This window comes from Oncorhynchus keta, chromosome 10 (genome assembly GCF_023373465.1).
Source record: "Oncorhynchus keta strain PuntledgeMale-10-30-2019 chromosome 10, Oket_V2, whole genome shotgun sequence".
In the NCBI taxonomy this organism is placed as follows: domain Eukaryota; kingdom Metazoa; phylum Chordata; class Actinopteri; order Salmoniformes; family Salmonidae; genus Oncorhynchus; species Oncorhynchus keta.
In genome coordinates this window covers 81,422,399-81,437,398 of record NC_068430.1, presented here as the reverse complement: position 1 = coordinate 81,437,398, position 15,000 = coordinate 81,422,399, and the positions used below count along the sequence as shown (strand labels likewise).

At 49.0% G+C, this 15,000-nt stretch overlaps 1 protein-coding gene across 1 annotated transcript in view; it reads left to right on the top strand.

The window, feature by feature from the left end:
• The first annotated feature begins 11,648 nt into the window (after positions 1–11,648).
• Positions 11,649–15,000, top strand: part of LOC127932541 (uncharacterized) — a 3,486-nt gene continuing 134 nt past the window's right edge. Inside the window, exons 1-3 of the mRNA XM_052528445.1 lie at positions 11,649–12,401; positions 13,494–13,527; positions 14,215–15,000. The exon at positions 14,215–15,000 is cut by the window's right edge and continues 134 nt beyond it. Coding sequence (XP_052384405.1) covers positions 12,174–12,401; positions 13,494–13,527; positions 14,215–14,624 — 672 coding nt within the window. The 5' untranslated portion in view covers positions 11,649–12,173 and the 3' untranslated portion in view covers positions 14,625–15,000. The remainder of the gene's footprint in view (positions 12,402–13,493; positions 13,528–14,214) is intronic.

Below are 15,000 nucleotides of genomic sequence, written 5' to 3'. Positions count from 1 at the left end.
TTACATGTGTCCTAATACAATGTAGCAGGCAGAACAGAAAAGCCTGGAACCAGATCCTCTGCATATTGGTCTTCACCAGAAGAAAAAAACACTGTTGGAGGAGGTTCTCTTCTGTGATGTCCAACCAATCCAGTAAATGTGGAGGCGGGGTTAAGATGGAGTGTTGCCTTGTTAACATCCATTACTCCTGAAAATCATCACATCCCAATGGGAGAGACCCAGTAGAGGCTACATGGTTCCAGATGAGTAGACAGGACAGTAGAGTGGTGGATGACAGGACAGTGGAGTGGTGGATGACAGGACAGGACAGTGGTGGATGACAGGACAGGACAGTGGAGTGGTGGATGACAGGACAGGACAGTGGTGGATGACAGGACAGTGGAGTGGTGGATGACAGGACAGGACAGTGGTGGATGACAGGACAGGACAGTGGAGTGGTGGATGACAGGACAGGACAGTGGAGTGGTGGATGACAGGAAAGGACAGTAGAGTGGTGGATGACAGGACAGGACAGTAGAGTGGTGGATGACAGGACAGGACAGTAGAGTGGTGGATGACAGGACAGTAGAGTGGTGGATGACAGGACAGGACAGTGGAGTGGTGGATGACAGGACAGGACAGTAGAGTGGTGGATGACAGGACAGTGGAGTGGTGGATGACAGCACAGGACAGTAGAGTGGTGGATGACAGGAAAGGACAGTAGAGTGGTGAAAGGACAGTAGAGTGGTGGATGACAGGACAGGACAGTAGAGTGGTGGATGACAGGAAAGGACAGTAGAGTGGTGGATGACAGGACAGTAGAGTGGTGGATGACAGGACAGGACAGTGGAGTGGTGGATGACAGGACAGGACAGTAGAGTGGTGGATGACAGCACAGTAGAGTGGTGGATGACAGCACAGGACAGTAGAGTGGTGGATGACAGGACAGTAGAGTGGTGGATGACAGGACAGTAGAGTGGTGGATGACAGGACAGTAGAGTGGTGGATGACAGGACAGTAGAGTGGTGGATGACAGGACAGTAGGGTGGTGGATAACAGGACAGTAGAGTGGTGGATAATATAATAATAATAATATATGCCATTTAGCGGACGCTTTTATCCAAAGCGACTTACAGTCATGTGTGCATACATTCTACGTATGGGTGGTCCTCCGAACCCACTACCCTGGCGTTACAAGCGCCACGCTCTACCAACTGAGCTACAGGACTACTAGAGTCGTGGATGACAGGACAGTAGAGTGGTGGATGACAGGACAGTAGGGTGGTGGATAACAGGACAGTAGAGTGGTGGATGACAGGACAGGACAGTAGAGTGGTGGATGACAGGACAGGACAGTAGAGTGGTGGATGACAGGACAGTAGAGTGGTGGATGACAGGACAGGACAGTGGAGTGGTGGATGACAGGACAGTAGAGTGGTGGATGACAGGACAGGACAGTAGAGTGGTGGATGACAGGACAGTAGAGTGGTGGATGACAGGACAGTAGAGTGGTGGAGGACAGGACAGTGGAGTGGTGGAGGACAGGACAGGACAGTAGAGTGGTGGATGACAGGAAAGGACAGTAGAGTGGTGGATGACAGGACAGGACAGTAGAGTGGTGGATGACAGGAAAGGACAGTAGAGTGGTGGATGACAGGACAGTAGAGTGGTGGATGACAGGACAGGACAGTGGAGTGGTGGATGACAGGACAGGACAGTAGAGTGGTGGATGACAGCACAGTAGAGTGGTGGATGACAGCACAGGACAGTAGAGTGGTGGATGACAGGACAGTAGAGTGGTGGATGACAGGACAGTAGGGTGGTGGATAACAGGACAGTAGAGTGGTGGATGACAGGACAGGACAGTAGAGTGGTGGATGACAGGACAGTGGAGTGGTGGATGACAGGACAGTAGAGTGGTGGATGACAGGACAGTAGAGTGGTGGATGACAGGACAGGACAGTAGAGTGGTGGATGACAGGACAGGACAGTAGAGTGGTGGATGACAGGACAGGACAGTAGAGTGGTGGATGACAGGACAGTAGAGTGGTGGATGACAGGACAGTAGAGTGGTGGATGACAGGACAGGACAGTGGAGTGGTGGATGACAGGACAGTAGAGTGGTGGATGACAGGACAGGACAGTAGAGTGGTGGATGACAGGACAGTAGAGTGGTGGATGACAGGACAGTAGAGTGGTGGATGACAGGACAGGACAGTAGAGTGGTGGATGACAGAACAGGACAGTAGAGTGGTGGATGACAGGAAAGGACAGTAGAGTGGTGGATGACAGGACAGTAGAGTGGTGGATGACAGGACAGGACAGTAGAGTGGTGGATGACAGGACAGGACAGTAGAGTGGTGGATGACAGGAAAGGACATTAGAGTGGTGGTGGACAGATGACAGGAAAGGACAGTAGAGTGGTGGATGACAGGACAGGACAGTAGAGTGGACAGGACAGACAGGAAAGGACAGTAGAGTGGTGGATGACAGGAAAGGACAGTAGAGTGGTGGATGACAGGACAGTAGAGTGGTGGATGACAGCACAGGACAGTAGAGTGGTGGATGACAGGACAGTAGAGTGGTGGATGACAGGACAGTAGGGTGGTGGATAACAGGACAGTAGAGTGGTGGATGACAGGACAGTAGAGTGGTGGATGACAGGAAAGAACAGTAGAGTGGTGGATGACAGGACAGTAGAGTGGTGGATGACAGGACAGTGGAGTGGTGGATGACAGGACAGTAGAGTGGTGGATGACAGGACAGTAGAGTGGTGGATGACAGGACAGGACAGTAGAGTGGTGGATGACAGGACAGGACAGTAGAGTGGTGGATGACAGGAAAGGACAGTAGAGTGGTGGATGACAGGACAGGACAGTGGATGACAGGACAGGTGTGTGGTGGATGACAGGACAGGACAGTAGAGTGGTGGATGACAGGACAGTAGAGTGGTGGATGACAGGACAGGACAGTAGAGTGGTGGATGACAGGACAGTGGAGTGGTGGATGACAGGACAGTAGAGTGGTGGAGGACAGGACAGTGGAGTGGTGGATGACAGGACAGGACAGTAGAGTGGTGGATGACAGGACAGGACAGTAGAGTGGTGGATGACAGGACAGTAGAGTGGTGGATGACAGGACAGTAGAGTGGTGGATGACAGGACAGGACAGTGGAGTGGTGGATGACAGGACAGTAGAGTGGTGGATGACAGGACAGGACAGTAGAGTGGTGGATGACAGGACAGTAGAGTGGTGGATGACAGGACAGTAGAGTGGTGGATGACAGGACAGTGGAGTGGTGGAGGACAGGACAGGACAGTAGAGTGGTGGATGACAGGACAGGACAGTAGAGTGGTGGATGACAGGAAAGGACAGTAGAGTGGTGGAAGACAGGACAGTAGAGTGGTGGATGACAGGACAGGACAGTGGAGTGGTGGATGACAGGACAGGACAGTAGAGTGGTGGATGACAGCACAGTAGAGTGGTGGATGACAGCACAGGACAGTAGAGTGGTGGATGACAGGACAGTAGAGTGGTGGATGACAGGACAGTAGAGTGGTGGATGACAGGACAGTAGAGTGGTGGATGACAGGACAGGACAGTAGAGTGGTGGATGACAGGACAGGACAGTAGAGTGGTGGATGACAGGAAAGGACAGTAGAGTGGTGGATGACAGGACAGTAGAGTGGTGGATGACAGGACAGTAGGGTGGTGGATGACAGGACAGGACAGTGGAGTGGTGGATGACAGGACAGTAGAGTGGTGGATGACAGGACAGGACAGTAGAGTGGTGGATGACAGGACAGTAGAGTGGTGGATGACAGGACAGTAGAGTGGTGGATGACAGGACAGGACAGTAGAGTGGTGGATGACAGAACAGGACAGTAGAGTGGTGGATGACAGGACAGGACAGTAGAGTAGTGGATGACAGGACAGTAGAGTGGTGGATGACAGGACAGGACAGTAGAGTGGTGGATGACAGGACAGGACAGTAGAGTGGTGGATGACAGGACAGGACAGTAGAGTGGTGGATGACAGGACAGGACAGTGGAGTGGTGGATGACAGGACAGTAGAGTGGTGGATGACAGGACAGGACAGTAGAGTGGTGGATGACAGGACAGGACAGTAGAGTGGTGGATGACAGGAAAGGACAGTAGAGTGGTGGATGACAGGACAGTAGAGTGGTGGATGACAGGACAGGACAGTAGAGTGGTGGATGACAGGACAGGACAGTAGAGTGGTGGATGACAGGACAGGACAGTAGAGTGGTGGATCTATCACCCCTCCCTGTCTCCTGTTTGTCTCACATCATCTATCACCCCTCCCTGTCTCCTGTTTGTCTCACATCATCTATCACCCCTCCCTGTCTCACATCATCTATCACCCTCCCTGTCTCCTGTTTGTCTCACATCATCATCACCCCTCCCTGTCTCACATCATCTATCACCCTCCCTGTCTAACATCATCTATCACCCCTCCCTGTCTCACATCATCTATCACCCCTCCCTGTCTAACATCATCTATCACCCCTCCCTGTCTCACATCATCTATCACCCTCCCTGTCTAACATCATCTATCACCGCTCCCTGTCTCACATCATCTATCACCCCTCCCTGTCTCACATCATCTATCACCCCTCCCTGTCTCACATCATCTATCACCCCTCCCTGTCTCCTGTTTGTCTCACATCATCTATCACCCCTCCCTGTCTAACATCATCTATCACCCCTCCCTGTCTCCTGTTTGTCTCACATCATCTATCACCCTCCCTGTCTCCTGTTTGTCTCACATCATCATCACCCCTCCCTGTCTCACATCATCTATCACTCTCCCTGTCTAACATCATCTATCACCCCTCCCTGTCTCACATCATCTATCACCCCTCCCTGTCTAACATCATCTATCACCCCTCCCTGTCTCACATCATCTATCACCCCTCCCTGTCTCACATCATCTATCACCCCTCCCTGTCTCACATCATCTATCACCCCTCCCTGTCTCACATCATCTATCACCCCTCCCTGTCTCCTGTTTGTCTCACATCATCTATCACCCCTCCCTGTCTAACATCATCTATCACCCCTCCCTGTCTCCTGTTTGTCTCACATCATCTATCACCCCTCCCTGTCTCCTGTTTGTCTCACATCATCTATCACCCCTCCCTGTCTCACATCATCTATCACCCCTCCCTGTCTCACATCATCTATCACCCCTCCCTGTCTCCTGTTTGTCTCACATCATCTATCACCCCTCCCTGTCTAACATCATCTATCACCCCTCCCTGTCTCCTGTTTGTCTCACATCATCTATCACCCCTCCATGTCTCCTGTTTGTCACACATCATCATCACCCCTCCCTGTCTCCTGTTTGTCACACATCATCATCACCCCTCCCTGTCTCCTGTTTGTCTCACATCATCTATCACCCCTCCCTGTCTCACATCATCTATCACCCCTCCCTGTCTCACATCATCTATCACCCCTCCCTGTCTCCTGTTTGTCACACATCATCATCACCCCTCCCTGTCTCCTGTTTGTCTCACATCATCTATCACCCCTCCCTGTCTCCTGTTTGTCTCACATCATCATCACCCCTCCCTGTCTCACATCATCTATCACCCTCCCTGTCTCCTGTCTGTCTCACATCATCTATCACCCCTCCCTGTCTCCTGTTTGTCTCACATCATCATCACCCCTCCCTATCTCCTGTTTGTCTCACATCATCTATCACCCTCCTTGTCTCACATCATCTATCACCCCTCCCTGTCTCCTGTTTGTCTCACATCATCTATCACCCTCCTTGTCTCACATCATCTATCACCCTCCTTGTCTCACATCATCTATCACCCCTCCCTGTCTCACATCATCTATCACCCCTCCCTGTCTAACATCATCTATCACCCCCCCTGTCTCACATCATCTATCACCCCTCCTTGTCTCACATCATCTATCACCCCTCCCTGTCTCACATCATCTATCACCCCTCCCTGTCTCACATCATCTATCACCCTCCTTGTCTCACATCATCTATCACCCCTCCCTGTCTCACATCATCTATCACCCCTCCCTGTCTCCTGTTTGTCTCACATCATCTATCACCCCTCCCTGTCTCCTGTTTGTCTCACATCATCTATCACCCCTCCCTGTCTCACATCATCTATCACCCCTCCCTGTCTCCTGTTTGTCTTACATCATCTATCACCCCTCCCTGTCTCACATCATCTATCACCCCTCCCTGTCTCCTGTTTGTCTCACATCATCATCACCCCTCCCTGTCTCCTGTTTGTCTCACATCATCATCACCCATCCATGTCTCCTGTTTGTCTCACATCATCTATCACCCCTCCCTGTCTCCTGTTTGTCTCACATCATCATCACCCCTCCCTGTCTCACATCATCTATCACCCTCCCTGTCTCACATCATCTATCACCCCTCCCTGTCTCACATCATCTATCACCCCTCCCTGTCTCCTGTTTGTCTCACATCATCATCACCCCTCCCTGTCTCACATCATCTATCACCCTCCCTGTCTCCTGTTTGTCTCACATCATAATCACCCCTCCCTGTCTCACATCATCTATCACCCCTCCCTGTCTCCTGTTTGTCTCACATCATCATCACCCCTCCCTGTCTCACACCATCTATCACCCCTCCCTGTCTCACATCATCTATCACCCCTCCCTGTCTCCTGTTTGTCTCACATCATCTATCACCCTCCCTGTCTCCTGTTTGTCTCACATCATCATCACCCCTCCCTGTCTCACATCATCTATCACCCTCCCTGTCTCCTGTTTGTCTCACATCATCTATCACCCTCCCTGTCTCCTGTTTGTCTCACATCATCATCACCCCTCACTGTCTCCTGTTTGTCTCACAATATCTATCACCCATCCCTGTCTCCTGTTTGTCTCACAATATCTATCACCCCTCACTGTCTCCTGTTTGTCTCACAATATCTATCACCCTCACTGTCTCCTGTTTGTCTCACATCATCTATCACCCCTCCCTGTCTCCTGTTTGTCTCACATCATCTATCACCCTCCCTGTCTCCTGTTTGTCTCACATCATCATCACCCCTCACTGTCTCCTGTTTGTCTCACAATATCTATCACCCTCCCTGTCTCCTGTTTGTCTCACATCATCATCACCCCTCACTGTCTCCTGTTTGTCTCACAATATCTATCACCCTCCCTGTCTCCTGTTTGTCTCACATCATCATCACCCCTCACTGTCTCCTGTTTGTCTCACAATATCTATCACCCTCCCTGTCTCCTGTTTGTCTCACATCATCATCACCCCTCCCTGTCTCCTGTTTGTCTCACATCATCATCACCCCTCACTGTCTCCTGTTTGTCTCACATCATCATCACCCCTCCCTGTCTCCTGTTTGTCTCACATCATCTATCACCCCTCCCTGTCTCCTGTTTGTCTCACATCATCTATCACCCCTCCCTGTCTCACATCATCTATCACCCTCCTTGTCTCACATCATCTATCACCCCTCCCTGTCTCACATCATCTATCACCCCTCCCTGTCTCACATCATTTATCACCCATCCCTGTCTCCTGTTTGTCTCACATCATCTATCACCCCTCCCTGTCTCCTGTTTGTCTCACATCATCTATCACCCCTCCCTGTCTCACATCATCTATCACCCCTCCCTGTCTCCTGTTTGTCTCACATCATCTATCACCCCTCCCTGTCTCACATCATCTATCACCCCTCCCTGTCTCCTGTTTGTCTCACATCATCATCACCCCTCCCTGTCTCCTGTTTGTCTCACATCATCATCACCCATCCATGTCTCCTATTTGTCTCACATCATCTATCACCCCTCCCTGTCTCCTGTTTGTCTCACATCATCATCACCCCTCCCTGTCTCACATCATCTATCACCCCTCCCTGTCTCACATCATCTATCACCCCTCCCTGTCTCACATCATCTATCACCCCTCCCTGTCTCCTGTTTGTCTCACATCATCATCACCCCTCCCTGTCTCACATCATCTATCACCCTCCCTGTCTCCTGTTTGTCTCACATCATAATCACCCCTCCCTGTCTCACATCATCTATCACCCCTCCCTGTCTCCTGTTTGTCTCACATCATCATCACCCCTCCCTGTCTCACACCATCTATCACCCCTCCCTGTCTCACATCATCTATCACCCCTCCCTGTCTCACATCATCTATCACCCCTCCCTGTCTCCTGTTTGTCTCACATCATCATCACCCCTCCCTGTCTCACATCATCTATCACCCTCCCTGTCTCCTGTTTGTCTCACATCATCTATCACCCTCCCTGTCTCCTGTTTGTCTCACATCATCATCACCCCTCACTGTCTCCTGTTTGTCTCACAATATCTATCACCCCTCCCTGTCTCCTGTTTGTCTCACATCATCATCACCCCTCACTGTCTCCTGTTTGTCTCACAATATCTATCACCCTCCCTGTCTCCTGTTTGTCTCACATCATCATCACCCCTCACTGTCTCCTGTTTGTCTCACAATATCTATCACCCCTCCCTGTCTCCTGTTTGTCTCACAATATCTATCACCCCTCACTGTCTCCTGTTTGTCTCACATCATCTATCACCCCTCCCTGTCTTCTGTTTGTCTCACAATATCTATCACCCCTCCCTGTCTCCTGTTTGTCTCACATCATCTATCACCCCTCCCTGTCTCCTGTTTGTCTCACAATATCTATCACCCTCCCTGTCTCCTGTTTGTCTCACATCATCATCACCCCTCACTGTCTCCTGTTTGTCTCACAATATCTATCACCCTCCCTGTCTCCTGTTTGTCTCACATCATCATCACCCCTCACTGTCTCCTGTTTGTCTCACAATATCTATCACCCTCCCTGTCTCCTGTTTGTCTCACATCATCATCACCCCTCCCTGTCTCCTGTTTGTCTCACATCATCATCACCCCTCACTGTCTCCTGTTTGTCTCACATCATCATCACCCCTCCCTGTCTCCTGTTTGTCTCACATCATCTATCACCCCTCCCTGTCTCCTGTTTGTCTCACATCATCTATCACCCCTCCCTGTCTCACATCATCTATCACCCTCCTTGTCTCACATCATCTATCACCCCTCCCTGTCTCACATCATCTATCACCCCTCCCTGTCTCCTGTTTGTCTCACATCATCATCACCCCTCCCTGTCTCCTGTTTGTCTCACATCATCATCACCCCTCACTGTCTCCTGTTTGTCTCACATCATCATCACCCCTCCCTGTCTCCTGTTTGTCTCACATCATCTATCACCCCTCCCTGTCTCCTGTTTGTCTCACATCATCTATCACCCCTCCCTGTCTCACATCATCTATCACCCTCCTTGTCTCACATCATCTATCACCCCTCCCTGTCTCACATCATCTATCACCCCTCCCTGTCTCCTGTTTGTCTCACATCATCTATCACCCCTCCCTGTCTCCTGTTTGTCTCACATCATCTATCACCCCTCCCTGTCTCCTGTTTGTCTCACATCATCTATCACCCCTCCCTGTCTCACATCATCTATCACCCCTCCCTGTCTCCTGTTTGTCTCACATCATCTATCACCCCTCCCTGTCTCACATCATCTATCACCCCTCCCTGTCTCACATCATCTATCACCCCTCCCTGTCTCACATCATCTATCACCCCTCCCTGTCTCACATCATCTATCACCCCTCCCTGTCTCACATCATCCATCTCCCCTCCCTCGGTCCTTCCTTTCCCGCTCTCATTCTCGCCTGGTGTCGTCCTGCTCATGAGGTCGTCAGTAAATGAGAGCTGATGAAAATACATCGACTCTCCTGGAACAAACAGGGAAGTGTTCACTTTCATGAGGGAAGTTAACATAGTCTACAGTTTGTGGACTTTCTGCTGTCAATATAAACACACACACACACACACACACACACACACACACACTCACACACACACACACTCACACTCACACTCACACACACACACACACACACACACACACACACACACACACACACACACACACACACACACACACACACACACACACACACACACACACACACACACACACACACACACACACACACACACACACACACACACACACACACACACACACACACACACACACACACACACACACACACACACACACACACACACACACACACACACACACACACACACACACACACACACACACACACACACACACACACACACACTGTCAGGTCTGCACACACATTTATGTTCTGTCACCAATGCCCCCTCTATCTATCTCTCACTCTCTCTTTCTTTCTCTCATTTTGTCTCTCTCTCTCTCTTTCATCCACCCCCTCACTTTTTCTCCTTCCTCTCTCTCCACCTCTCTCTCTTTCTAGTCGATACCAAGGGGGAAATTCCTTGAGGTGAATCCTCTCAGCTCTGCCTGGTTCTCTTTCTCCCTTCTCTCCTTTCTCCTCCCCTTCTTCCACCCAGACCAAGAATCGAAAGTATAGTGCTCGGGGTTTCCTAAAGATCCAGTAATGGGACGTGGTCCAATTGGCACCCTGTTTCCTATATAAGTGCACTTCTTATGACCAGGACCCATAGGGCTCAAAATATAGGGAATAGGTGCCATTTAGGAGGCATGGACAGCGCTGGTCCAGGGGCAGGGTGTGTGTGTGTGTGTGTGTGTGTGTGTGTGTGTGTGTGTGTGTGTGTGTGTGTGTGTGTGTGTGTGTGTGTGTGTGTGTGTGTGTGTGTGTGTGTGTGTGTGTGTGTGTGTGTGTGTGTGTGTGTGTGTGTGTGTGTGTGTGTGTGTGTGTTTGTTTGTGTGTGTGTGTGTATATATATGTATGCGTGTGTGTGGGTCCTGAATTAATAATATGCCAGTACATATACCCAGCAAAATGCTCTCTAAAACATAATAATAACAATAACTGTTTAAATATGAATCAAATGTAATCAATAGGTTATCACACTATTATTTCACTATTTCTTTGCCAAAGACAAATAATATTTATTGTATCAAGCAACCAATCAAACGTTGTTTTGTAAAGCCCTTTCTTACATCAACAATTGTCACAAGATACCTGGCCTGGACCACAAAGAGCAGGGAAACGGTTAACAGGCTGCTGGATGGTTGCCATAGAACCAACATATAACGGTTTGTAACGACGGAATACCAACATCCTGGGGAAAAGCAGTCCCACACTAGGTTAGTGTTAGTGCCGCTATCGCTTTCTCTCTCTCTCTTTCCATCTCTCGCTCTTTTTCACTCTTTCTTTCTCCCTCTAGCTTGTTGCTTTCCCCCCTCTCCCCATCTCTCTCACTGTCATTTCTCCCCCTTTCTCTTTTTCTCTCTCCCTCTCTCATTTCTTTACCCATTCTCTCTCCCCTCCCGCCCCCTCTATCCATCTCTCTCTCTCTTGTTCCCCACCGTACTGCTCCGCTTGCGCAAAGCGAGTCTCTTTCGCTCTTTCTTTCTCTCTCTAGCCTGTTTCTTTCCCCCTTCTCTCCCCCTCTTTACATCTCTCTCTCTGTTGTTTATCTCCCCCTCTATCTCCCTCTCTCATTTCTTTACCCTTTCTCTCTGTCCCTCTCTCTCTGTCTCTCTCTCCCTCTCTCTCTCTCTCTCTCTCTCCCTCTCTCTCTCTCTCTCTCTCTCACCCTCTCTCTCTCTCTCTCTCTCTCTCTCCCATCTCTCTCTTGTTTCCCACCGTCCTGCTCCGCTTGCGCAAAGCGAAAGTAGCATCGGAAAGTCTCAGGCAGCTCCTGCTCTGTTCACGCTTCACTTCACAACGTGTCAGCAACGGAGAGGGGAGGGAGGAGACGAGAGAGAGAGTGAGGGGGCGAGGGAAACCCGAACCCATGACTTCCGCGTATTTTCCTCTCTCTGGTCTCGCATCTCAAGCCACCCTGAGTGGTATAAAAATACCTGGGTTATGCTGCTTCATTTCAAACTCAGAGCAGGAACTTAATAGCCTCTATGCAGCCCAATCCAGTTCGATTTGGATATTAAAGAATTTACCGGTAAACCGAAGTCCTAACGTGGTTAGCCAACGTCCGAAGAAGGATTTTACATGTTTTGGGGTCCTCTTGTTTTCTTGAAGTGGACAGTTCTTCTGACCGACTCGTAAAACGGATAATTCTGTAGAGCTTCTGGGATCGACACACTCACCCACTCCAGTTTTCTTCTGGAACTCTGTGTGATCACCGGGAACCCGATATGGATGTGGAATCTCAGAAGAGCGCACGCCCCCGTGGACGGTGCCTGGACGTTTTCTTGGTCGGTTCTGTCGTTTTGCTCTTCCTGACGGTGGCGACAGTTGTTGTCATGGGAACTTTGGCTCTTGTGGAGCTACGGTCAGAGATCGGGGTTAAACCTTATGTTGTGGATATGCAAGGTACATCGGAGACGCACCATGCTGTGCCCCGTTCCACGCCCGCGTACAAGGTGAGTACATTAGCTAATAGCTACTAGTACAGTAGCTGTTAATAACGCATTATGAAGTTTAATGTCTGACTGAACAAAAAATACAGGGATGTGTTTTTGGATGAAAACGGTTTATTTTGATTCTATAAGTAGGTCTATATATCAATGAGTTTTCCCTTCAGAGGTGCAGACTGTGGACAGTTTATTATAATGCCATTCGTTTTAAGTGGAACCTATTGATATCTAATTCTGAAGTTGAGCGTCTGATCAATAATACAGTTTAAAGAGGTCATCTGCGATTGGTACATCCATTTTGGGACTTTTAAACCAATGATACAGTTTAATAAAGAGGTCATCTGCGATTGGTACATCCATTTTGGGACTTTAAAACCAATGATACAGTTTAATAAAGAGGTCATCTGCGATTGGTACATCCATTTTGGGACTTTTAAACCAATGATACAGTTTAATAAAGAGGTCATCTGCGATTGGTACGTCCATTTTGGGACTTTTAAACCACACAACAATACTAGTGTGTAAGCTACAATGGTAAAAAAAAATGGTGCACTTCGTAGGGAATAGGGAGCCAGAGTAGTGCACTACATAGGGAATAGGTTGCCAGAGTAGTGCACTACATAGGGAATAGGTTGCCAGAGTAGTGCACTACATAGGGAATAGGTTGCCAGAGTAGTGCACTACACAGGGAATAGGTTGCCAGAGTAGTGCACTACACAGGGAATAGGTTGCCAGAGTAGTGCACTACATAGGGAATAGGTTGCCAGAGTAGTGCACTACATAGGGAATAGGTTGCCAGAGTAGTGCACTACATAGGGAATAGGTTGCCAGAGTAGTGCACTACATAGGGAATAGGTTGCCAGAGTAGTGCACTACATAGGGAATAGGTTGCCAGAGTAGTGCACTACATAAGGAATAGGTTGCCAGAGTAGTGCACTACATAGGGAATAGGTTGCCAGAGTAGTGCACTACATAGGGAATAGGTTGCCAGAGTAGTGCACTACATAGGGAATAGGTTGCCAGAGTAGTGCACTACATACAGACACCGGGTGTGTTACCTCTCTAACTGTCCTCCCTACTCTTCTTCCCCGTCCTCAGATGCAGAACTTGGCCTACGTGCAACTCACCTCCGGTAAGTTCAATCGCCTTTCAACTGTCATTTTAAACCAAACGTCATGTAGATAAAGTAGTTACAATGAATGATGTTAGACTTCTCTTCTATTTGTATTAGTTGTCAGTTGTAGGAGCGTTGATTTTTATTAGATTTTTATTTAACCTTTATTTAAGTAGGCAAGTCAGTTAAGAACAAATTATTGTTTACAATGACGGCCTACATTGATCAGGTCCAACCTGTCCATGTAAACTTATTTATTATTAACTAAATGTCTAGACTGATCCTAGATCAGCCCGACAACTCTGATATGCATTGGGGATATGGTGTCTCTCTGGATAAGAGCAACTGCTAAATTACCAAATGGGATGTTAACATAGTCCTTGATTAGTGTCCTAACCAAATGGGATGTTAATATAGTCCTTGATTAGTGTCCTAACCAAATGGGATGTTAATATAGTCCTTGATTAGTGTCCTAACCAAATGGGATGTTAATATAGTCCTTGATTAGTATCCTAACCAAATGGGATGTTAATATAGTCCTTGATTAGTGTCCTAACCAAATGGGATGTTAATATAGTCCTTGATTAGTGTCCTAACCAAATGGGATGTTAATATAGTCCTTGATTAGTGTCCTAACCAAATGGGATGTTAATATAGTCCTTGATTAGTGTCCTTACCGGTGTGTGTTCCTGTCTCCCCCTTCAGCCACGATGGAGAACAGGACAATGTCTTGGTCCCAGGTCGAACATGGACTGGAGTCCTCTGTTGGAGATCTGTACAAATACAACCTTCAGCAACATACATTACAAACCAAGCAGGATGGCTTCTACTTCCTGTACCTGGACCTTCAGCTCACCTGTACCGCCAAATGTGGGCGGGGCATCCTCGTCGTCCAGCTTGCAAGTCACGGTGACGAAAAGCTCACCTGCCAGGTGGAGCTCCCAGAGTGGTCAGAGTCAAACCCTGTGACAACGGTAACCAGGAAGTGCTGGAAGGTGACACGACTGGACTCAAAGAGCCGGTTAATGGGCCGTATGGTGGTGCCGAAAGCGCAGGACACGTTCTGGAAACTGGACGGGAACGGATCCGGAATGGGAGTTTTCTTAGTGGCTTGATATGGGCCACGTTCAGTACGTTCACCTTTGTGAAACTTTGCAGATAGAGATGCCGTGAACGGAGCCGACGTTATTCCTCCGTTAAGATGTCGCGGAGGCATAAAGTTCTACATTGCTACTATCTGAACATTCCCGAAACGTTGCGTCCTACTGAACGCACCCCTGGGATGGAAGTTAGGGCTCCGCCACAGACGAAGGGAAGGAGACGAGAAAAGGAAGCGAGCCAAGGGTACTGAGATGCACCCCATCTAGGAGAACTTGCAGACAGAGAGAGTCGTCCCACCATGCACTGTTTGTGGACTTTGACCTCTGTCGCTCAGGGCATCTCCATGAAAACAATTTAAACTAAACAATTCAGGTCTATTTATATGGATAT